The 26,657-nt window shown below is 35.8% G+C and overlaps 1 protein-coding gene and 1 pseudogene across 11 annotated transcripts in view; both read left to right on the plus strand.

The window, feature by feature from the left end:
• Nucleotides 1-26,657, plus strand: part of ZC3H13 (zinc finger CCCH-type containing 13) — a 113,421-nt gene that overhangs the window by 71,642 nt on the left and 15,122 nt on the right. For 5 of the 11 annotated variants that reach the window (XM_023536678.1, XM_023536679.1, XM_011370372.2 and 2 more), the window contains 7 exons: nt 2,660-2,851; nt 6,613-6,696; nt 7,021-7,576; nt 10,801-10,904; nt 11,247-12,458; nt 13,103-13,618; nt 25,688-25,840. In XM_023536678.1, the coding sequence (XP_023392446.1) occupies nt 2,660-2,851; nt 6,613-6,696; nt 7,021-7,576; nt 10,801-10,904; nt 11,247-12,458; nt 13,103-13,618; nt 25,688-25,840 (2,817 nt within the window). The remainder of the gene's footprint in view (nt 1-2,659; nt 2,852-6,612; nt 6,697-7,020; nt 7,577-10,800; nt 10,905-11,246; nt 12,459-13,102; nt 13,619-25,687; nt 25,841-26,657) is intronic. The other 6 variants (XM_011370376.2, XM_023536684.1, XM_011370375.2 and 3 more) reach the window with 4 other exon arrangements.
• On the plus strand, nt 16,357-25,005 carry LOC105298908 (annotated as a pseudogene).

Below are 26,657 nucleotides of genomic sequence, written 5' to 3' on the forward strand. Positions count from 1 at the left end.
ATTTCCATTCTTATGTTTTACTTTGTTGTGAAATATGTGGTATTTATATTAATAACCATTCTAAACACTTTCTGAGTTTTAATATATCTTCTTGGACTCATGAGTTATGTAGAATATGTAGAATTGGGATTTTAAATTTCCAGTCATGCTTTTTAAGATAAATCCCCTCCCCCAATTTTAACTGTTGTTGTAAGAGGATTCTTTGAAGTCAGTTCTTTGGCAGTTGTATTTGCTAAGGCTTATTTTGTGACAGCAGTCTTTATAAATGTTCTACATCTGCTTTTAATGATTGAATGCAAAGTGTGTCTCTAAGATCAGGTTTGTTAACTATGCTTTCAAATCTACATTTAATTTTTTTTAATCTGCTTTTTCTAACATTACAGAAATGTGAGTTAAATCTTCCACTGTCATTGTGAATTTGTTAATTTTGTATAATTTGATCCAGTTTTGCTTTGAATATTTTGAGGCTTTGCTGTTAGGTACACTCGTATAAGACAGATTATTCTTTTATCATTGTATAATGAATGACCCTATTTATCCTTCATAGTGCCTTTTGTCTTGAAGGTTGTTTTACTCACAGATTTCTTTTGGTTAGTATTTGTTTGATGTCTTTTCCCATCCTTCCAACCTTTACATATCTTTATGTTTTAAATATAACTCTAAATAGTATGTAGTTAGATACGTTAGACATATGTTGAATCTTCTCGTTGTACCTTCCTTAATTCTTAACTCTCCTTTTAAATTTTTCACTTTTTTTTTTATCTCTTTCACTTTCTAGGTCATATCCTCATAATATCTTTTTTTTAATTAATTTTCTCTTAGCATCTAATTCAACATTTAACCTTTTCATTCCTAGATGTTATATGTAGCCTTTTAAAAAATGTTTTAAATTTCTTCTTTTTGGTCCTTAATTATTGAAATATTCTTTATAGATATTTTGTTTATTAAAATACCCTATTACAGTATTTAGAATTACGCTGTAATTCTTTCAGAGCTCAAAGCTTGTTATGTGTAAGGGGTGCGTGCGTGCGTGTGTGTGCATAACTCTACGCATTTTTTAAAACGTTTTCTCAAGATAAGATTGACATACAAAAAGCTTCACACATTTAATGTATATAACTTGATGAGCTTGGAGATAAGTATATATTATAGTCTATGCCATAAAAATATCTGTCACCTGCAAAAAAAGTTTTCTCCTCTCGTGTTTTTGTATGAGTAATGAGAATACTTAATATAATATCTACCCTCTTACCAAAATTTGAGTTTCTAACTATAGGCACTGTGCTGTATAGTAGATATCTAGGCTTCATTCATTTTGTACAACTGCAACTTTGAACCCTTTGACTTAATACCTCCCTGTTTCCCTCTCCCTCCAGCCCGTGGCAACCACCATTCTACTCTCTGCTTCTATGAGTTTGACTATTTTAGATTTCACAAATACTACATGTTATCATGTAGTATTTATTCTTTTGTGTCTGACTTATTTCACTAAGCATAATGCCCTCCAGGTTCATCCATGTTGTCCCAAATGGCAGGATTTCCTTATTTTTTAAGACTGAATAATATTCCATTGTATGTATATACCGCGCTTTCTTTATCTATTCATCCATCAGTGGACATTTAGGTTGATTCCATGTCTTGCCTATTGTGAATAATCCGGTAATGAATATGGGAGCGCAGATATCTCCTCCAGATCCTGATTTCAGTTCCTTTGGATATATACCTAGAGTGGAATTGCTAGATCAGTGGTAGTTCTAATTTTAATTTTTTTAGGAACTTCCACACTGTTTTCCTTGGTGGCTGCATAGTCTTCCATTACCATCACCACAATCAAGATACTCAACTGTACAGTCATAAGATTCCCTCTGTTACCCCTTTATAGCCACAACCTAAATCCCTTCCTCTGTCCCTGACCTCTGGCAGCCACTAATATGTCCTCCATCTTATAATTGTTATTTCACAAATGTTACATAAGTGGAATCATGCTGTATACATCCTGTTGAAATTGGCTTTTTCATTCAGCATAATTTCCTTGAGGTTCATCCAAGTTATTACATGTCTCAATAGTTTGTCCCTTGTTTTTAGTATTCCGTGGTTTGAATGTACCACAGTTTGTTTAACCATTCATCCATTAAAAGACATTTTTAGGTCCTTTTCAGTTTTTGGCTATTACAAATAAAGCTACTATGAACATTAGTTTCCCACATTTTTTAATGAAATTTCAGGTACCACTTAATGTCGATAAAGTGCCTTGGTTCTGTATTGGAATGTTTTCACTGTAAGCTGTAATTAAAGCAATAATATATATCCATATTTTTCATTTTCATGATATTTCTGTGAATTAGATATGAATCACTAGTTTTTGTTTTTGGTTTATTTATTTATTTTTTGTTAATTGAAATGAATCTTCTTTATGATTTTATTATATGACTTTTTTTTATAGATAAGGGTAACTGGGACTTAACTTACCCAAGTCAGTCATTATACAGCTTAGGTGTTTTGATCTAACACTTAATATTCTTTTCAACAATGATTAATGTACTTTGGAATTTAAAAAAAAATAGCTTATTTTTTGAGGGGAGAAGAAAGATTGTGACTGATGAAACTTGTTGAATAAATTGTATATGTTTAAACATTTGTGTGAATATCCTTTGTTTAGGAAGCCGAGGCACAAGAGGTTCTCAAATTGATAGTCACAATAGTAGTAACAACTATCATGACAACTGGGAAACAAGAAGTAGCTATCCTGAAAGAGATAGATATCCTGAAAGAGACAACAGAGATCAAACAAGGGATTCTTCCTTTGAGAGACGACATGGAGAGAGAGACCATCGTGACAACAGAGAGAGAGGTTTGTCAAATGGAATATTATTAAATAGTGACCAACATTGATTGGGAGAATTGTTTTTTTTAAAGTTATCAATTTACTTTTTAATATAAAATGTCTTTTAAGACTTGTTTATTGACACATTTTAAACTTATATTTACTCATATAATTTTGTTTACTTAGGGGAGAGTATGTAAATAGCTGGCTACGAGTACCTATTTGTCAACAGAGTACTAAGGAATAGGTACTTGCACACTGCGAGAACTGAGGTGCCCTATTGTATGTTTCTCAACCAGATAGCTCACAACCCTTTAAAAAATGTAGATGCTTGGGTGCCATTCCAGGCATTTCTGATTTGAGAGATACTTAAACTTTCTCATCTGAGGATCCTGGCCACTCACTAGTTGCGATAAACAGAGTTTTAAATAAGGACTGCCAAAGAGGAACGAGAAAAAAACGATGATAGTGCCAGGGGTTGTTTGGAGAAAGAGTTGTAGTCCTTCCTGGGAATATGTAATGCTTGCTTTAGCTAATTTTATATTATTTTATATATCTTAAGCTAAATATTTTCTGTTACTCTGTTAGATGATCTCTTAAATCAATTTTGAAGCAAGGTTACTAGAAGGCATTTAAGAAGGGTGATAATTACTTTTTTAACAGGCTCGTATTGCCTGTACATATTAAGACCTTAAACATTTAAGATTTTATGAAGGTCTTACTAATCTTGGCTGGTTACTAAAGTCAGATTTGCTATAATGCTGAGATTAATATTGTATGAAACTTGATGAAGTAGAGAATTGAATATTCATGCTTCATGGTGAGCTGAATCAAAAAGGTAATAGTGTATCTTGATATGGGCAGTACTGAGAGCAGAATGAAGTTTCTAAGACACAATGTACTTTGGGGAGTATATATGAGATAAAAGATGAAATCAGAGTTGGTTAGGTTGAGTTTGAGGGTAAGCCTAATGCATTTGAGTTAAAAGATGTTTATGATTTCTTTAGTTACACGTGAGGCTGGAGTTTATACGTTCTATGTTCATAAATTATTTTTTCCTTAACAATTCACCTCTCTTAACTCTCTTTAACACCATGTCCTGGTAATGCTTTTTTAATATCTCTCTTTTTTTTTTTTCCTAGTTTCATATCCTAGCTCAGATTTTTCTCATGTCATACCTGAATTTAGTAGTAGCATTTGGTTTCAGTCTTATATTTGGTTCAGCTACACATGCATTGAGTTACCAAGAACTTTGATAGTTGCTTTATATATATACTCTGACTTAATATCCTTTACAATATTAAGTCAGAGAATATATATTTTAAAAATAAAACCTTTTTGGCTTTACAATGTCCCTGTGAGTGTAGATGTAGATATAAGAAAATCCATGTTTCATGTTTAGGAGATTTGAGCTAAGAGAAGGGTAGTGATTTTTCCAGTATTACAGAGAAGTAAGTTTCAAAGCCTGCCCCCTCCCCAAGAAATAATTATTGAGTACTGTCAAGGGAACATACAAGAGACCCAGATAGAAATAAAGTGTAAAAGGGGGACCCTGTTTATCTGGATAAAATTTGAGGAAATGACATTTATGCAGAGGCATAAATACAAGAGAATTTAGCATTGCAAAGATTGAAGTTAAAATTTTTTCTGCAGAGGGAAGAGTATGTGCCCATTACCTGAGATGAAAAATAGCTTAGTATGTCCTAGAATTTGAAAGAAGACTGATGTGACTAGAGTGTGGTTACCAATAGGGAGTTTAATCGAGGCTGAGGGTAGAGATATGCTCAGGCACCTTGTTCTGTCCTCAAGAATTTAAATATTCTCTTTAGTTCTTCACAGGCTAATTAGGGTACAAATAGACAATTGAGATGTGATAAATGCTACTACTATATAAAGTTCTGTGTGAAGACAAAGAGGCAGAAAGAATTCTGGGAAATTCAAAAAAGGTTCCTGAAGAGGGGACATCTGATTAGGGCCTGAAGGATAAGAGTTTGCCGGAAGAACAATGAAAGAAACACCTTGCAGTGAGCAGGTGCAGCATGTGCAGACACATAGGACTAAAAGAAATATGTTTGGAACTAGTAAAGAATTAGGAGATTGGGGTAGAAGGTGTGCTATAATTGGTAGAAAAGGAAAGAAGCTAGGAAAAACGGTTGATGAGAGTTGATAGGCCAAGTTGTCAGGCCTATAAGTCAAGCTGAAATTTTTGGACTTAATTGCCTTTTCACTATAAGATAACTGCTTTTATGCAGTTGGAAAAACAGTTTTCATCAAAAAAAGAAAAAATGAGAGTCTGGGGAAAGACTAAAGACAAGGATAGCAACTAGTTAGACTATTGATGACATAGACATCTAAGAGATTATCAAACTGAGTTAATAATATTAACTATAGAGAACGAGAGAGGAAGTGGAAGAAAGAAATATTTTGAGAGTGAGAGTGATGGTACTTGAATATGATGAGACTTGGATAACTCAGATTTCCAGCTTTTGTGAATGGGTATGTTATTCATTAAGAAAATATATAAAGAAAAGCACATCTTCGAAGAACACATTTGAGGGAAAAGATAGAGAAGATAGTTTAGATATATTAAAGAAGTGTTCTTATATTCTTTCCATTTTCTTTGAAGTAAGGAACATTGTCATTTTGGTTGGGAAAATAGAGTTTTTATATGTCAAAAAAGAATGTCTTGCATTAAATAGTCTGTTCCCTGACATTGCTATAATCAGAAATTTCAAGTAGGAATTACTATGAGTTGCAGTATTTTATTTGTTTCAGCGTGTTTTGTAGTCATTGTTACATTGGTATGACCCCCAAACCAGGAATTCAGTCATATAGCAGTCTGGTAATTGAAAGTGCAGTACAGTACAACCATTTTAAATTTAAGTTGCTTTCAGCAAAAGTAAAGTGTTTAAGAGAACTGACTCCCAGTCCTGTTTACCATCTCTCTGATTTTGGCACATTTCTGGACCATAATTTCTCTGTTTTTAAGAAGAAAAGGGGGAAAGGGGCTGAACAAGATTTTGTTTTGTTTTAGCTTTAAAATTCTATGAATTTTTCTATCAATCTATAACCTCTGAAGAGTAAATATGAATAATTTAAATGACTGTATTGAACTCTTCCCTAGAAATATCCTAAAATTATTCTGCCTAATAAGTTGATGTTTAATATGCCACTTGCAAACCTGTTGGCCATATTGTAGTATGACCTTTATAATTAACTGATAAACATTACTATATAATTTGAAAGTAGAAGCATCACAGTGGCCTAGATTCTACCATAGTGAACAACTTTCAAAAGTGGCTCTCTCCATGGAAGAGTTCATGCCATTTTCTTGTACATTTTTTGACCTCAGACTAATGTCCTGCTCAACTGGGCATTTGGGCTTCATGCATTTATTTTCTCTGTGTTTATATGACCCATATATTGAATATATACGTATACACACACACACTCACACGCATATATGATGAGATTATGAGTTAATACTTTAAGAAAACAGTTCTTCACCTGAGTAATCAGTTATACGATTAAATAAAACTTTTAATTTGTTAGTAGTTATTAATTATAAATTTTTATCACATGAAACTTTTTACATTTGGTTATTTCGACTGCTAAGCATCAGTACCCTTAATTTTCTAGTTTACGATAAATTGATACTGCAGCAACAAATATTTGTTTTGTTCTACTATATTTTCCTCACATAATAGCTGCACTTTGATGTATATATATATATATTTTGCCTGAAATTAGAGGTGTAACTTACGAGGGAAATTTTTTTTTTCCTTCAGCTCCTATGTTCTACACCTCCTGCTGCCCCTATCTTTTGCCACCAGTGTTCTCAGGTCCTGCTGGGGGGACAGAGAAGATCAGAGGTGAAGGGTAGAGATGGCAGAAAGTGGGGTTGGAGCAGTGGGCTGGAGGTAGGGTAGGGAGCATGCAGAGAAAGATCAAAGGTGGATCAGTGGGAGGTGGTGGGGGTTGATGGGAAGCAGAAAACATGTTAGAGGGCAAATAAAAATACCTTTAAGAAAAAAATATTTTTAAACATCTAGGGGTGATTATTTAGATGATTAAGTTAAAGATGCTTTATATTTATTGCCACCATGACCCTATACACAGATTAAGATTTGCCATGCTGTCTTATCAATAGGTTATCTGTAGAATTAATCACTGACAAAACTTGATTTTCATTGTAGATCAAAGACCAAGCTCACCAGTTCGACATCAGGGAAGGAATGACGAGCTTGAGCGTGATGAAAGAAGAGAGGAACGAAGAGTAGACAGAGTGGATGATAGAAGAGATGAAAGGGCTAGAGAAAGAGATCGGGAACGAGAACGAGACAGAGAGCGGGAACGTGAGCGGGAACGTGAGCGGGATCGGGAAAGAGAGAAGGAAAGAGAATTGGAAAGAGAGCGTGCTAGGGAACGGGAGAGGGAAAGAGAAAAAGAGAGAGACCGGGAAAGAGAGCGAGATCGTGACCATGATCGAGAAAGAGAAAGAGAGAGGGAGCGAGATAGGGAAAAAGAACGGGAGCGGGAGCGAGAGAGAGAAGAAAGAGAGAGGGAGAGAGAGAGAGAAAGAGAGAGGGAAAGAGAGCGAGAGCGGGAACGAGAAAGAGCAAGAGAAAGGGATAAAGAAAGAGAGCGTCAAAGGGATTGGGAAGACAAAGGACGAGAAGACCGCAGAGAAAAGCGAGAAGATATCCGAGAAGACAGGAGTCTGAGAGATGGACATGATGAGAGAAAATCAAAGTAAGAATGACTGTGAATCATTTTTTTAAAATTACATTTCAGTAAAGAATTAAAAAAGTTCCATTCAGTGCTTTTCATTGTGCCCCTAATGTCTTGTTAATTCTTTTTTTCCCCTGTATATTTTTCTGTATTTCTATTTTATTATATATGTTTGTTGTTAGAATCTTTTGAATAGTCTGGGGAAAAAATGATAGTTTTCCCATTCTACTATTTCTATATCCAGGGGATATAATCAATCAGTCTTATTACATTACGTTTTTGATGGCACATTGGCCTGTTCAACTTCTGTAGACTTGTTTTTAACAGGAAACCAACATAAAAGTGATTGAATCATTGAACCTTGTATCCCGTTACATCCACTTTATAACTAGTTAATGGAATTGACTAGTCACCAAGAGATGTTGCCTGTGCTATTTCTAATAATCTTTCATGAGTTTTGTGTACTTAAAAATCTGGAGTCACTATCCTCAGGCTACTGAAGCATTTACGGTGTCTTAGAACTGAGGGAATTACTATAACCAGTGCATGGCTAGAAGAAGATGAGAGATAGGAAAGTATCCTCTCTTGGGCTATGGAGTTATAGTAGATTACTAGGGACGAAAATGTGTTATTTCGGATAATATACCTGAGGGCATTTTCTTGTTTTTTTCTTTGCTTCTCCCCTTCCTTTTTTTTTAAACCAAAAAGAATTTATTTTCTCATCTATTTGGGAAGTCCAGGGTAACCTTTCATTTGTTCTGATGTGACTGTGTCCACATTCTCAAACAAAGCATCAGGAATGGTATCTCGTCATCTCTCCAATGTTTTCTCTTGTGTTAGTTCCAGTCTCAGAAAGGTTTTCTCCAAATGATAGCTAAGGAAGCCCCAGGGTTATACCTGTCAGCCTAGCAACCTTCAGTGTTGGACCTCTCATTAGGTGAGGACAAGGGAGCCAAGCCAATCACCGTGGCCATGAGGATTCTGGACTCTGGTCATTTTTGAGGTTTTACAGGCACCAAACCAAACTTATTGGAGTTAACTTCTTTTTTGAAAATAGCAACTGGGATAAAGTATAGTTAAGTTTGCTGAAACAAACTGGAAATATTTTATATATCTTCAATTTCTTTACTCCTACCTCCTCATTTGCCTCATGATAAATACAGACTCCCTGCTTTAGGCTTTTTTTCAGCATTACTATTAATGGATTATGGTTATGGACAGACAACATAGCACAGAAGTGGAGGCTTCTTCCATTAAGTCCTGGCTTCCCTTCAATCTGCAGTCAAGATTTTCTGTAGTTCACCCTCATTAAAAAAAAAAAAAAATCGTAGATTAACAAATTCAGGTACTACCTTTAACACATGTAGGCAGACAATACATATTATCTCTCTTATCTCCTCTGATCTCTAGCTTTCTCTTCTAAGGTTAAAATTCTGAAATTTGTTTTTTATCCTGTGCTATGCTTTAACATTTTTCCATGTGTCTGATCTGTTTATAATAGCAAAAGTTACTTCTGATTTTTTTTTTTTTTTTTTGTGACTAGACAATCCAAGTGTTGATAAAGACCCCAGAAGCTTAGGAGTCAAACAGCTCTATGACAGTAACTGCTTATATAAGATTAATATCTTGATGTCTTCATCAGTTGTATTGTCATCTTAGTAGTTGGAAGTTATCCAGCACTTTTTTTGACCAGTGTTATGTAGAAGGTTTGCAGAATTGCCATAGTATTTATTTTACTCTAATTCTAATTTTCTTTCTGTAGATATTGCCTTGAAATTAAAGGGGATTTTTTATTGCATGTTTAAATTTTTCACTTTATTCTAGTGTTATCAGTTATCTTTTGCTGTTTATTAAATCACCCCAGAAGTTAGTTGTTTAAAACAACAGTTTTTTGGTTCACGATTCTGTGGATTAGCAATTTTGGCTGGGCTTAGCAACACAGTTCTTCTGTTGGTCTCACTTGGGAACAGTCATGTTTCTACAGTCAGTCTGGCAGTTCAGCTGGGTCTGAATGACCCAAAATGGCCTCGTTTACCCTGCGTCTATGAATTACTGCTGGCTGTTGGTTAGGGCATCTCATTTCTCCTTCGCATGACCTCTCATCCTCCAGTAGTCTAAACTCTGTTTTTGCATATGATGGTAGAAACACGCAAGGCCTCTTGAGTTCTAATATAGTGTCACTTTCACCACATTCCGTTACTTTAGTAAGTCACTGGGCCAGCCCAGATTCAAAGAATGGGAAAGTATACTGCCTAAAGATGGGAAGTCCTTCAGAAAATAAATTGCACAAGCTTGGGTTTTTGAATTGTCATACTGTATACGAGGCTTCCTTCTTTTCCACCTGGCTGCACATTTATGTAAATGAGCTATCAAGGAAATAATATGTGCTGTAGTGTGTTTCTTAACTTTTGACCATGATATTTACTAACAATGTTAATAACAAGTTAGGTGGTCAAAATTTAATTAAAATATAGGAAAACACTAGAATAGCTTAAGTACTCAGAGTTATAAATCACTACTCATTTAAAGTTCAACTAAAGAACAAAAAGTATAATGAACTTATGAATTATTTTATTAATATGTCACCAAGCAAGTAATTGAGTTCTAAGAAGAAAGAAGGAACTAATTTTTACAGTATACACACAGCATGCCTACCACTGGGCTTATGACATAACTAATTTATTTCTCATTGCAATATCGTAAATTTGGACCCGTTCCCCCCCCCCCCATTTTAAGATGAGAAATCTAAAGTTCAGTAATTTCAAGGAATTTACGTAAGGTTATAAGTAAGGTTACATTGGCTATAAGTTGAACTCATCTTTTTGACCTTAAAACTAATATTTTTTTCATTTAGCTTCCCTGCATAAGGTATTTTTGTATCATAAAAATGTAAAATTAATGAATACATTTTAGTAGAGGGTTTATTAATATATCATCAATTCCTCTGATGTATGTTATCACCTTGCAGTATTTAAATGAAGTAATTTTCAGTTGAGTGATTCTACATGTATAATGAAAGGAAGATATGTTGCCATTTATTTTAAGTTCACAATTGTAAGTCTTAACATGAAGTGAAGAATTTTATTAAAAATGTTGAATATCCTTTGTATGATATAGCTCTGACAATATTGCTATCTTACAATTATATATTCTAGTTATAGTGAAGAAATAATAGTAAAAAACATTGTAAAGAAATCTCTTCACCTCTTGGAATTTTATAAATTACACTTGTTTGTCCTATTTAGGAAGCGCTATAGAAATGAAGGGAGTCCTAGCCCTCGTCAGTCACCTAAGCGCCGACGAGAACATTCTCCTGACAGTGACACCTACAACAGCGGAGATGATAAAAGTAAGCAGAATTTGTTTTGTGTCTCTGTATTCATATTCATTTGTAACCACGAAACCATTCTCTGACATTAGTAGGAAGTGATGAATTAAGATTTAAAATTTTTATTTGCTTTGCTGCCTCTGAAAATCTTCTGTGTGACTAAAGTATGTGTTAGAAATCGTCATTTTATCATAATGGAACTGTCATTTTCTACTATTTGTAGTAAAGTCATTTTTATTTTTACTGAAATTGCCATTTTTCAAGTTAAAATGAAAATAAGAGATTGGTTTGTTATTACTTATATATAACATGCAGTGTTTATTAACTTGGTGAAAGTGTGATTACATTTATCTTTTTGTATAGATGAACGACACAGACTTTTGAGCCAGGTTGTACGACCTCAAGAATTTCATTGTCTCAGTCCATCACAACTTCCAGAAGACAGGCAGGGTAGATGGAAAGAAGAAGATCGTAAACCAGAAAGAAGGGAGAGTTCAAGGCGCTATGAAGAGCAAGAGCTTAAAGAGAAAGTTTCTTCTGTAGATAAACAGAGAGAACAGACGGAAATCTTAGAAAGCTCAAGAACTCGGGCACAGGAAATGATAGGACACCACTCATCTGAAGACCGAGATACATCTGATGGAGCTCATGATGAAAACAAGAAAAAAGTAAAAATTCAAAAGAAACCTATTAAGAAAAAGAAAGAAGATGATGTTGGAATAGAGAGGAGTAGCACAGAGATAGCATCTGAAGATGGTCAACTATTTTCACCGAAAAAAGGACAGAAGAAGAAAAGTGTTGAAAAAAAACATAAAAGATCCAGAGGTGATTCTGATATTTCTGATGAAGAAGCAACCCAGCAGAGTAAGAAGAAAAGAGGCCCCCGGACTCCACCTATAACAACCAAAGAGGAATTCGTTGAAATTTCCAATGATAAGGATGTGACCGTAGACGATCCCCAGAGAAAAGAAGATACAGCATTCAGTGACTGGTCTGATGAGGATGTGCCTGACCGTGCAGAGGTGACAGAACCAGAGCATGCCGCCACAGCTGCTATTTCTGGAAGGATTCCTCCATCTTCCCTTCCTCCTCCTCTTCCTCTGGCTACTGCTGCTATTACAACTGCTCCTGCTACTCTTGCCACTACTGCTTCTGCTACCAGTACCTTCAACACATCTGCCACCACTATTTCCACCTGTGCCACCCCCACCAACACTACCAATACAGCTTTTACCAGTGAAGACTCATATAGAAAGTGCCATAAAACACGAGCAGAAAAAGTAGAGGTACCTCATGTTACTATGGAAGATGCACCACATCGCAAGCCAGTGGATCAAAAGAGAAGTAGCAGCCTTGGGAGCAATCGTAGTAATCGTAGTCATACATCAGGTCGTCTACGCTCCCCGTCCAATGATTCTGCCCATCGAAGTGGAGATGACCAAAGTTGTCGAAAGAGAGTTCTGCATAGTGCTTCAAGAGACAGAGAAAAAACAAAAAGTCTGGAATTCACAGGAGAGAGAAAATCTAGGATTGATCAGTTAAAGCGTGGAGAACCCAGTCGAAGTACTTCTTCAGGTAATAAAATTGAATTGTAATCTAGCCAGCATTTCTTATGTTAGTATATTTTATACAAATTATAATTTTAAAGTAAATGCTAAATTGATTACCTTATACGCTGCCTTAAATTTCAGGGAACTTAAAATAGAAGCTTAACCATCCCCCCCAAAATGTTACCTGTTATTTCATTAATACCAATATTATAATAAAGGTACATTCAGTGATGTCAATCTACTTAATATCTAGATTTTAGTAGTATATCTTTGCAGAAGGACTATGCAATCAAATCCTTTACTGATGCCTAAATTTTAACCTTTCTGCTCTTCCAGCAGCCAATTCATTCTCTTTTGACCACAGAAAATTGAGTAGGGGGATAGGAAGAGATCAGATAATGAAGTGATCAGTTCTGTTAATGCTTAACCATTTTATGTATTTATTTCTTTGAAGAGATTTACAGTTATAATGGAAATAGACAAATACGTTTTTTTACATATTTTAATTAGTACTTTGAGAGGTCAGTTTTTCCTTAAAATGAGTTCTTTGGCTCATTGGGAATAAATATAGAAAAATATAAATTGCAAGCTTTAAAAGACCCTAAAATGCAGCATTTTATTTCTGTTTTATCACATGTTAACTTTTTGGATATGATATATTCATTTTAGATCGCCAGGATTCGAGAAGCCATAGTTCAAGAAGAAGTTCTCCTGAATCAGATCGTCAAGTTCATTCGAGATCTGGATCATTTGATAGCAGAGAGAGGCTTCAAGAGCGTGACCGATATGAGCACGACAGAGAGCGGGAGAGAGAGAGGAGAGACACAAGACAGAGAGAATGGGAGCGAGATGCCGACAAAGACTGGTCGCGAAGCAGGGACCGAGATAGGTTACGAGAAAGAGAGCGAGAACGAGATAAAAGGAGAGACTTGGACAGGGAAAGAGAGAGATTAATTTCTGATTCCATGGAAAGGGACAGGGACAGGGACAGAACTTTTGAGAGTTCTTCTCAAATGGAGTCCGTAAAACGCAATGAAGCAAAACTGGAGAGTGAACATGAAAGAGACCTAGAAGGCACTTCCCGAGACTCTGTGGCTTTGGATAAAGAAAGACTGGATAAAGATCTAGCGTCTGTACAGGGATTTGAAGATACAAATAAAGCTGAGGGACCTGAGAGTGTGGAAGGTGAGTATCACACCTTTTTGTCTCTTATACTACTACATTCCTTTTCAGATTTTATAGGAAACATTTTCTTTTAAGGTAATCTAATGATATGCATATCGACTCCATTGTTGTTTAGGGAAAGCAGATATAAGAAAACGTCATATCATATTTTAAAAATGTGTTCTCCTCATTAGTACTATCAAGACAGACTTGGTTCATATATCTAAATGAAATAAAAGATTACCTAGATTCATTATCTATAGATGTTAAAAAATAGTCATCACTTCTTTTTCTTCGATGTTTAAAAATATAAAAATTGAAGTGACTTCTTGGTTCAGAGAGAGATTCAGAAAACTATTAGGGGAGTTGAGAACAAATATATGAAATAGTAACACTACCTAAAACTGCATTTAATGACTATAGATCCTACTGACACCCCCAGCTCCTAGAATGAGGAACCTGAGAAGTCCACATTACTTTGGCTCATTCAGAGCCAACCTCAGCTGTGTGGAGCATCACTCTCCGTCCGTCAACCCTTATCTACTATACAAATAACTCATGCCTCTGCATTCCCTTAATGGGCTGCATTCTCTAGCCATTTTTGTACCTGCTTCTCCCATTGCCTAATAGATCCTTCCCCTTCTTTGTTCTTTTTTACTCAAACTGCAAGTCCCAGTTTATGCATTATTATCTCTAAGAAGCCTTCTCTGCTAAAGGTGCTTACTCTTTAAAAATGAAGTAGCACCTTGTTTATACATCTTTTAGAGCATCCCTCCACTGTATTAAAATTATTTTCCCATGGTTTTATCTCCACTAAACTACTCCTTCATAAAGGACCATAGCTTTTTATTTCTTTTATCATCAAGACTATAGCAAAGACAGAATAAATGGCTCATAAATGAAAATATGTTTTGCCTATATGTACATGCCCTACATTTTATTCTTTGGTGAATTATACCCTAAGATAATAGTAATGGCTCCCCTGAGCTTTCTCCTGGAACTTTTGCCTCTATAGGACTGTCTTGTTCTGATACCAGTGCTTACACCGTTATTCTGACATCACCTCTCTACTTTAAGCCCCCATAACACTTCTAGAATACTTAATATATAAGCAGTAATATTTTATTACTCTTTTATTTGCCATATTGTAGCACTGAGACCAGAGTAAAAGTCACATCATTTTAAAACTATAAACATCCTTATATCCTTTGGTTATCTGATTAAATATTCCAATATGCCACCTGTTATGTATTTTTTCTACTTGACAAAAACCTCAACATTCTTTACATTACATTTTCATCTTAATTTTGAGTTTAAGTAGCATCAATTCGTGAGGTACAACCTTGGGTATAATTGAATATATAATTGAACTCATGATTATAATAGTTCTCTTGTGGTTGGAGTCTGTTCCCTTTATCTCTAAAATATTTTGTTCATTGGTTATGGTCATAGATAACAGCATAGAAATTTATAAGTGAATTACTTGCTGTGAAATGAAACTTTTTTTTTTCACTTATAGTAGGAAAATGAATTGGATAAACTTGAAAAATTAAAAATTCTATTATTTGCCTTTATGTTTAGATGCATATTTGTATAATGATAAGTTATTAAAATTGGTCACCTTACTAGTGAATTGGCGAGAGTATGGGGGCATTGTACAGTTTAATAGAATAGAAAATTATTAAAATGATTAGAAACATATCATAGTTTATTTGCTGCAAATTTTTATCTATAAAACATACTGTTGCATTTGAAAACTAGTGTTGTAAACTCAATAAAGTGTATGGATAACTAGTGATTAGAAGTATTAAACGTGGAGTTCTGGTCAAGATGGTGGATTAGGTAAACACTGCATGCATCCTCCCATGACCTCATTAAAATTGCAACTAAATTATGAAACAATCAACCTGGAGAGCGATCTGAAGACTAATTGGACAGAGAACTCCTGTAACTGTGTTTATAAAGAGGAGGCCACATTGAGACTCATAGGAGGGGCGGAGACATGAAAGAAATGGGCTGGTCCCACACCCATATGGGGTAGTTGAGCATCAGATGGTAGTTGACCATCTAGCTGCAGAGGTCCCCCTGGAGGAGCAAGGGGCCCCAGCCTACACAGGGGCTCCCCAGCCCAGGATTCCAGTGCTGAGAAGAAGAATTCCCACAAAATCTGGCTGTGAAAATCAATGGGAAATCTGAATGTCCAGGCAAGATGGAATGAAACTGGAAACACAAAAGTCCCCTTAAAGGGCCTGCATACAGACTCACTCACTCACAGAAGCTTGGGGAGTACCAGAGACATAAAGGGAAAGACAAAGTCGTGTGGGCTTCCGGGCAAGATTTGGAGGGACAGCTGCCATTGTTCATTTGTTAAGCTCTCCTCCTGTGCATCCTGCAGCCAGGCACTATCTTGCCTTTATTGAGCTCGATCTTACATGGATAAATATGAATCTGCAGTGCCCTGGTGAGGTCCGTTTGCTCCACCATGGTAATTCCCTGAGACTCCACCCTACCCAGCTCACAAATTGCCAGTGGAAATATCCTTGCTGGTAGCCCCACCCCACACTATCAGCAGAAGGCTCCTTTGGTATTAATCAACAGACCTCGACTTCCACACCTCAGGAGACACTTTAAGTGGTGGGCAACCAGCCGCAGCCCTAGTTACAGTATTTCTTGCACAAATCTCGGGTCTGCAGGCCCAAGACGGACAGTGGCAATTCCCGATGTGAGCCGAAACTCTTGCAAGTGGCCACAGGCTCACCATGGGCAACAATGCTAACCTGGAGAACACTACTTACCCTGCCCCGGTGACTCCCAGCGACAGTGCCTCATCCAACTACTGTACCACCCGAGGCTCATTCACCTGCTGAGCCTTACGGGCAGTGGGCAGACAGCCTCAGGACTTGGGGTACCCTAGGCCTTTTGCCGAGCTGCCTCAGGCCTGGTACCGATGGGAGCCAACCTCCGTTCACAGCGTGGCCTCCCTTATGTTCTTCCATGTGCATTACAGGCAACAACCAACCAAGGATAGCTTAGTAGCTCTTACCAGGTACCAGGTAGCCCCAGGCTGTTCACAGACAGTTGCTGATCTTGGCCTCCATGGGAGCCCCTACCAAGGGGCCGTAAAGCCAACACACTTAGAGGCTGGCATCACCTGAACAGACCACCATCTGATTAGCTCCACAGGTGGCACACACAAAGGATGGTCTCAATAGGCACATAAGTTCATGGGTCAAATCCCACTTTGTGGGGTCAACCCCACACAGCAGTTCATACTCTGTGGGCATGGCCAATATTCACAACCAGTCAGCCTGTCCCTCCCCAACCACCCGATGTGCCAGCAGCAATCAAGGATCAACTACAACAGGAGAACACAGACAGTCTACATAGGGATACTCCTGGAACACCTGGTGTGGGTTACCAGGGAGACTGCGTCACTGGGTCACTCAGGGTACCTACTACATGAGGACATTCAACCAAGACTGGGAAACATAACAGATCTACCTAGTACATAGAAACAAACACAGAGAGGCAAATGAGAAAACAAACATATTTCAAATAAAAGAACAGGAGAAAAATCTAGAAAAATAATTAAATTTAGGCAAGCAACCTACCAGATACAGAATTCAAAACACTGATTTAAGGATGCTCAATGAACATAGGGGAAGAATAGATGATATCAGTGAGATAGTAAGCATAAAAAAGGACATAGAAATAATTAAAAAAAGACCAGCCAGAAATGAAAATACAACTGAAATGAATGTATTAGAGGGAATCAACAGATTAGTGAAGCAGAGGATCACATCAGCAGTTTGGAAGATACGGTAGCAGAAAACATCCAATCAGAACAATAATAAGAAAAAATCCAAAAAAAATGAGGACAGTTTAAGGGGCCTCTTAGATAACATCAGGCACACCAACATTCCCATCATAGGGATACCAGAAGGAAAAGAGAACAAGGGATTGAAAACCTATTTGAAGAAATAACTAAAAACTTCCCTAACCTGGTAAAATAAATAGAAATACAAGTCCAGGAAGTACATAGAGTCCCAAACAAGATGAACCCAAACAGACCCACACCAAGACACATCATCATTAAAATGGCAAAGGTTAAAGACAGAGAATTCTAAAAGCAAGAAGAAGGAAGCTAGTTACTTACAAGGAACTCTCATTAAGACTGTTAGCTGATTTATCAACAGAAACTGCAGGCCAGAGGGGACTGATAGGAAATACTCAAAGAGATAAAAAGCAGCTACCTACAATCACAGCTACTCTACCCAGCAAAGCTATCAATTAAAATGGAAGATGAGGTTAAGAGCTTCCACAACAAGAAAAAGCTAAAGGAATTTCATCCCCACCAAGCTAGTTTTACAAGACTGTTAAAGGGACTTCTTTTAGAATAAGAAGAGGGTGAAAAACATAAATATGAATAATGGCAATCATTACATGCCTATCAGTAATCATTTCAAATGTAAATGGATTGAATGCTCCAATCAAAAGACATAGGGTAGCTGAATGGATAAGAAAACAAGACCCATACATATGCTATTTACAACACCCACTTCAGATAGAAAAACAAAGAGACTGAAAGTAAAGAGATGGAAAAAGATAATTCATTCAAATGGAAATGAAAACGAAGCTGAGGTAGCAATACTTACATCAGACAAAATAGACTTTAAAACAAACAGGTGATAAGAGGCAAGACAATCACATAATGATAAATGAATCAATCCAATAAGGATATAACCCTTGTAAACATTTATGCACCCAGTAGAGGGGCATCTAAATATATAAAGCATATATTGACTGATATAAAGGGCGAGTTCGACAGTAATACAGTAATAGTAGGGGACCATAACACCCCATTAACCAATGGATAGATCTTCCAGACATAAAATCCACAAGCAAACAGTGATCTTAAATGGCACACTAAACCAGATAGATTTAATTGATATTTTTAGAGCTTTTGACCTCAAAACAGCAGAATGTACATTCTTCTCAAGTGCACATGGAACATTTTCCAAGATAGGCCACAAACAAATCTCAATAAATTTAAGAGGACTGAAATCATATCAAGTGTATCCTCCAACTACAGTGGTATAGCACTAGAAATCAAAAACAAGAAAAAAACTGAAAAATACACAAACACATGGAGACTAAATAACATGCTACTAAACAATGAATGGGTTAGGTATAAGGTGAAGGAAGATGTCAAAAGATAGAGACTAATGAAAATGAAAACGAAAACACAACAAACTAAAATATTTGAGACACAGCGAAAATAGTCCTAACAGGGAAATTCATAGCAGTACAGGCAGGCCTACCTTAAGAAACAAGAAAAATCTCAATCTAACCTTACACTGAAAGATACTAGGAAAAGAACAGTAAACAAAACCCAAAGTGAGAAGAAAAAGGGAAATGATAAAGATTGAAGCGGAAATAAGTGAGAGTCTAAAAAAAAAAAAAATTCAAAAGATCAATAGTTCTTTGAAAAGATAAACAAAATTGATAAACCTTTAACCAGACTCATCTAGAAAAAAAGAGGAGGGGACCCAATAAATAAAATGAGAAATGGAAAAGGAGAAGTGACAGCTGACTCCACAGAAATAGCGAAGGGTTATAAGAAAATACTATGAGCAATTAAATGCCAACAAATTGGACATTCTGGAAGAAATGGATACATTCCTAGAAACATACAGTCTTCCAAGACTGAGTCAAGAAGAAACAAAATCTGAACCAACCGATTGCTATTAAAAATTGAATCAGTAATCCCAGAACTCTCAACAAACAAAAGTCCTGGACTAGATAGCTTTGCAGGTGACTTTTCTACCAAACACTCAAAGATGAATCAAAACCTATTCTTCTAAAACTATTCCAAAACTTCAAGAGGAGGGAAGGCTTCCAAGCTCATTCTACAAGGCCACCATTACCCTGATTTCAAAACCAAAGACCAAAAAAAAAAAGAAAATTATAGTTTAATATGCTTGATGAACATAGATGCAAAAATCCTCAAAATATTAGCAAACCGAATTCAGCACTACATTAAAAAGATCACACACCACGATTAAGAGAGATTTATTCCTGGGATACAAAGTTGGTTCGATATCTACAAATCAATTTATGTGATACACCACATTAACAAATAACAAATTAAAAGATAAAAGTCATATGATGATATTGGCAGACTAGGCAAAATGGTGTAGATGATAGAAGCTTTGCTCATCCCCTCTCGCGACCACAGCAAAGTTGAGATGGAAACACAGAGCAGACAGCAAGCAGAGTCGCCTAGGGTCTAGATGAACAGAAGACATACAACTATAAGAAATCACCCTGTGACAGAAGGAGGTAGGAGGGGGCAAACACGCAAGACTGCCCAGTCCCGAGCAGCTGAATGGGACAGAGGCAATGGCAGCTGCAGTTGACAGCTGCGGACATTCCTCTTAAAGGGGCCATGTCCGTGTCTGGACTTTTGCAGTGACGGACTCCTTGCTCTGAGCACCAGCACCGGGCTTGCAGCTTGGGGGACACCAGAGACTTACAGGGGACATTGAGTTGTTGGAGCAAGAGCTGGAAGTGAGGCTTTCTACTGAGTAGAAGTGCTGGGAGTATCCATTGTTCCTCTGTTAAACCCTCCTCTCCTTGAGTGCAGATGCAGTGCTGACATAGCTGAGATGTCATCAAATTAGATAACAGAGGTCACTCCACCTAGAGAATTCCCTGAAACTTCGCTTCCCCCAAATTGTGCCTCCCCCCAAAGCCGCATTCAGTTGTGTCCTCTTGAGTCCCATGCCACTCGCTGAGCAACACCAAGACCCACACTGTTGGCAGCTGACCTCAGTTTCTGGTGTGGTTTCTTGAGGCAACTGTAAGCACAGTATCTTTGGATTGCTTACTGAATCTTAACACATAGCCTCAGAGGGGCACAGGCTGGGGCTAAAATTGGCCTGCAGCTGAACCCCTCTCAGAACTATTTTGTTGGACACCTACTGCACAAAGCCATGCCAGTAAGACCGGATGCCTTAGGAGCTTTGATTAGTATATAGAAACAGACACAGAAGGGCAGCCAAAATGAGAAGACAAAGAATCAGAAAACATATGAAAGAACAGAATAGAGATCAAGGAAAAATGGAGTCAAGCAGTCTCACAGATGCAGAATTGAAAACACTGGTTATGAAGATGCTCAATGAAATTAAGAGAAATGTAAATAAATTCTGTGAGAACTTTAAGAAAGAGTTAAACAAGAATGGAAATGGAAATTATAAAAGGGAACCAGTTAGAAATGAGGACTACATTATCTGAGATGAAGAGTGTATTAGAGGGAATCAACAGAGTGGAGGAAGATGAGAATCAAAACACTGATATAGAGGATGGAGAAACCAAAGACACCCAATAGAACTCTAAACATTCCACCAAAGAAACTGTTAGAACTGATAAATGAATTTAGTAAAGTAATAGGATACAAAATTAATGTTCAGAAATTGTTTGCATTTTTATACACAAATAATGAACTATCAGAAAGAAATTAAGAAAACAGTCTTATTTACAATTTTATCAAAAGATAAAATACCGAGGAATAAGTTTAACCAAGGAGCTAGAAGACCTGTAATCAGAAAATTATGTCATTTAAGAAAGAAAATTAAAGAAGATACAAATAAAAGGAAACATATACCATATTCATGGATAGGAAAAATTAACATCATTAATTTTAACCCAAAGGAATCTGTAGATTCAACAAAATCCCTATCAAAATGTCAATGGCTTTTCTCACAGAACTAGAACAAATAATCCTAAAATTTATATGGAACCATTAAAGACTCTGAATAGCCACAGCAATCTTGAGAAAGAAGAACAAATTTGGAGTTACTATGCAACCTGATACCAAACTGTATTACAAGACTATAATAGTAATCAAAACAGTGGCATAAAAACAAACACATAGGTCAATGGAACAGATAACCCAGAAACAAATCCACACCTAAATATTCATTTAATCTATTAACAAAGGAGGCAAGAGTATACAATGAAGCAAAGACAATTCAATAAGTGGTTTTGGGAAAACAGAGATACATGCAAAAAAATTGAAATTGACCACCTTTTACACCACATACAAGAATAAACTCAAAATGAATTAAAGACTTATAAATGTAAGACCCCAAACCATAAAAATTGCGGAAGAAAACTTAGGCAGTAAATTCTCTGACTTGATATACCTCCTTGAGCAAGGGAAAGAAAACTAAAACAAATGGGACTACATCAAACTAAAAAGTTTTTACACAGCAACGGAAACCATCAACAAAATGAAAAGACAGCCTACTAGTGGGAGAAGATATTCACCAGTGATACATCAAAGAACTCATAAAACTTAGCACCAAAAAAACAAACAAACAAAAATAAGCCAATTTAAAAATGGTCAGAGGACCTGATTAGACATTTCTCCAAAGAGGACATACAGATGGCCAGTAGCCATAGGAAAAGATGCTCAACATCACTAATCATCAAGGAAATGCAATTAAGACCACAATGAGATATCACTTCACACCTGTCAGAATGGCTATCAATAAATCAACAAACAACAAGTGTTGGCGAGGTTGTGGAGAAATGGGAACCCTCATGCACTCTTGGTGAGATTGACAGTTGGTACAGCCACTATGAAAAACAGTATGGAAGTTCCTCAAAAAATTAAAAATAGAACTATCTTATGATCCACCAGTTCCACTTCTGGGTATTTATGTGAAGAAATCCAAAGCACTAATTTGAAAAGATACATACATCCCTATGTTCATTGCAGCACTATTTGCCATAGCCAAGATATGGAAGCAGCCTAAGTTCCCATCAGTAGACAGATTAGATAAAATGTAAGTGGTACATATATCCAATGGAGTATTACTTGGCCATAAAAAGAATTAAATCTTAACATTTGCAATGTGACATGGATAGAACTAGAGGGCATTATGCTAAGTGAAATAAATCGGACAGAAAAAGACAAATCCATATGATTTCACTTAATTAGATGACTCTAAGGAACAAAATAAATGAACAAAGCGAAAACAGACTCATAGATACAGAGAACAAATTGATGGTTTCCAGATGAGAGAGAGATTTGGGACTGGGTAAAAAAAGTGAAGGGATTAAGAGTTACAGATTGATAGTTACAAAATAGTCATGGGGATGTGAAATACGCATAGAGACAATAATAATGTAATTATGTGTGGTGTCAGGTGGATACTAGCGTAATCATGAGGATCACTTCTTCGTAAATCATATAAATGTCTAACCACTAAGCTGTACACCTGAAACTAATGTAAAATAATATTGAATGCCAACTCTATTTGAAAAATGAATAATAAAAATAAGTAAAAAAAAAAAAAAAAAAGAAAATGCTTCATTTAAAAAAAGTTAAATATACTCTGTAATTTTAGGAAATTTTAAGTTCACAACTAACCCAGTATGAGACAAAGCTTAGCCTACCTAGGTGGTTGAGAAAAGTTGGTAAAATAAATAGAATATACACCAGTGGTACTAACAAAAAATGTTTTTAAATTGTATTATAGAATTTTTAAAAAATTACATTCATTAATTAAATGATAATATTGGGGTAGAGAATATGAATTGGGAGCTAGGGGGAGAATTAATGGCATTTTTACATTTTTACCTCACTGCTATAAAGTCCTTTATATGAGCTAAATATTATGAACTAAGATTAAAGTTTCAAATAAATTTTATTAATGAGTTTGCAAGTATAAAAATTAATGAGTTTAGGTAGAGAAATTTATGCATCATTTTTAAGTTACTAGATTTGTCTGGATATACTTCAAGTTTTACGATGAAAAATTATCACCACATAATCAACATTAATATGTTAATGGTAGCTTTTATTTCTCATTTTAATTGTAATCTGACCTATTTCAATATTGCTACCCATATTGAGTTCTTGTCGTTAAAACCAAATTTAACTAGGCACAGTGCACGCAGGTGCAAAAAGGGTGCAGCTCCTAGTCGGGTCTGGTGGTGTTGGAGCTCCTTGGGAAGAAAAAAAAAGAAGTACGAAGCAGCACTTTGAGTTGAAAGGGTATGTCCTTCAAAATGACCCTGTTGCCATGCCAGGAGTAACTCTTCACATCCACATTTCAGGCACATCTGCTTTTTTTTAGTAAATTAGAAAGCAGGACTCTTCAGGTTGGACAGAGAATAGCCACATTTCAGCTTCTATGTCTATCAGAAGTTTTTATTTGTCGTGAATAATCTGTCATATGAAGAAATTCATTTGAGGGCTCACCAGGTTACTGATGAGTCTCTGGAAAATACAAAGACAATCCTGGGTTTAGCCATTGAGTCTCAGGATGCAGGGACAGGACTACCACTATGCTGGATGAACAAGAGAACTAAACCTCATAGAAGAAGGCATGGACCAAATAAAGACATGAAAGAAGCAGAGAAGACTTTAACAGAACAAGTGTTGTGGCCTTTGTGTCTGCCCATATAATAGTATAACTAATGCTGCTAGAAGAGAACCTGACTCAAGTGGGCAGTATCCTAGGGAATCTAAATAACTTGGTCCTGGACATGGGCAGTGAGATTTGAGGCTCAAAATCAACAAATAGACTGGATCATAGAAAAGGCTGACACCAGCAAAGATTGTATTGACAAATGCCAATGCCAGAGCAAAGAAACTCATTGACAGCTCAGTTACTGCTGTACTTTACTATTTATTCACTTGCCTAGCTCTTCCTTCAAAGTCACTGCCTTTTTGGAGTATGAGATTTTGGTTCCACATTCTTCCAATCAGGAGATAATGTGGAAGAAGGGCTAGGAGTAACAACCCCCATATTTTTTTATTTTCTTTTTTTTCCCTTGAGGGTAGACTGCCTGCTCAGCCTGCCTTCTAGTATTTTCTTTCTCAGTTTATACTCTTAGACTGGTTTTCGTACATCATATGTAGCATTGTTTTTCACCTTCCTAACTGTAGCAGATTCTTCTGCTTTCAAGATTTAGAAGCATTGCCAAAGACAGCCATTTAAAAGGAAGCTAGAACAGGGGTGGGGGAGTGCAAAAAGGAGAAGCAAGAGGTAAAAAGTTATTACCTCAGTAAAACTTTCAGGCCACAAAGTAAAAGGTTGCGTAACCACAGTAAAGATCTAGTTGGATTTAGTTTTCAGTTTAAGTTACGGTTATTTACCAATTTAGGCTAATACTTGGTTTTGGAACTTTTATACACAGTATTTTTGTTATACATCACAACTTGGCAATCTCTACTTCAAAAAAAGAATAGAATGAGTTTTCTTAAAGTGAGCTTAATTCCTGGTGATTTATATATGTACATAGACTCTGATCACATTTAATATTGTACCATACAAGAACTTCGTATAAGTGCATGGCTTTTTATTTTCATATTATTAGTGTCATGGTTCCATTACAGGCTTACTAACATCAAATATTTGTCATTAGTCTTTGAAGAAAAAAAATATGTAAATATATGTGTGTAATATGAGAATTTAAAGCAGGGCTTAAAATATTTTGGAAAAGTTTGACAAAATTCAGGTTATCTTCAATGCCAAGAATTATGTTTAGATAGGAAAAAAAGAAACTTGTTTTGATCACAGGTAGAAAAACTGTTACAATGCTTTGAGTTTTATGTAGATTTAGACTTTTAAAAAGCTAGAATTCTTTTTAAGTGTGATTTGGAAAATAACACCTTTGGTGTATTATTGATAATCGCACTATCATTCTCTTTGGCTTGTATATTGAACTATGTTCAGAATCATGTTTGTTTAGATCCTGAACGGTGTTATGAGAGTCTGATTGGTATTTGTCACCTATATTTAAAAGCTAGCACCTGTACACTTCAAAGCTATTAATATGTATTGCTTGATCATTACAGTTAAATTTTGTAACTAAAAAAATAAATTTAATTGAATTTTGTTTTTCAGTTTTTATTTTTGAATCAAGTGTTATTGAATAACTAAAAAAATGTCATTTTCTAATAAAAAAATGCTTTTCGAATTTTTTTAATATGCACAGCCTCTACATCTTTGGTTTGACTTGTGTTCCTTCTCCTAACACACTCTTTTACATGATATTAATTTTTCTAATTAGCAGGAGATGACGAATCCAAGTTAGATGATGCCCATTCATTAGGATCTGGTGCTGGAGAAGGATACGAGCCAATCAGTGATGATGAACTAGATGAAATTCTGGCAGGTGATGCTGAAAAGAGGGAGGACCAACAGGATGAGGAGAAGATGCCAGGTAATCATTTGTAGAGGTTGAACATAAAAATTATGATTTATGATATTAAGGTATTTTTTTGCTCTCTTTCATGCTAAGAATTGATGATAGGCACTTTGAACTTTCCCCTTTATATTTTAATTAATGTTGAAAGGCCAGTAAAATGAAAATTATAGTGAATATGCTCTGCTCATATTTTTAAGTGGACTTTGCCTGTGAATTGGGAAGTCTCATTTAAAATAGCAAAATTGAAAGATTTCCTTTCTAGAGTTTAAGATTCATATTTTATATGACTTGGAATCTGACCAAATACTGATTGTCTAGCAGTGTTCTAGATGGTAGGTGTATAGTACAGAGCTTTACAACTGTGGTGCCACAAACCAACTTTTGAAACAACTTCTCAGAAATTTATAATAGTTGAAATTATGTTTGAACAGTATTCATATACTTTTTCCTATCAGTTTTCTAAATTCATAAGTATTTTCACGTACAGTACTTAGTATCTTTCCAGAGCTTACTCTACTGATTATATATAATTAATCTGATTGTAACTAATAATTTTTCTTTTAGTCAGAGTGAGGTTCTTTGTTTCATCTGGGTATGTAGAATATTGAATTTTTATTTTGACTTAATTTGCTCTTATTTCACAGTTGTTTCTATTAATGTAAAAGGTATGTATGATTGTTAACCTTTATTATTGGCTATTAGATATTTCTTAGTAGAACATTATTTTGTTTATTTCCTCAACTGTTCCTTGTCAGTGGATGATTTGTTCTCAATATTAATAATAGCCACTGTCCGATTCTTAATGTAAGTTCATGATGAATTGTTTTTAAAA

This window comes from Pteropus vampyrus, unplaced genomic scaffold (genome assembly GCF_000151845.1).
Source record: "Pteropus vampyrus isolate Shadow unplaced genomic scaffold, Pvam_2.0 Scaffold167, whole genome shotgun sequence".
Classification (NCBI taxonomy): domain Eukaryota; kingdom Metazoa; phylum Chordata; class Mammalia; order Chiroptera; family Pteropodidae; genus Pteropus; species Pteropus vampyrus.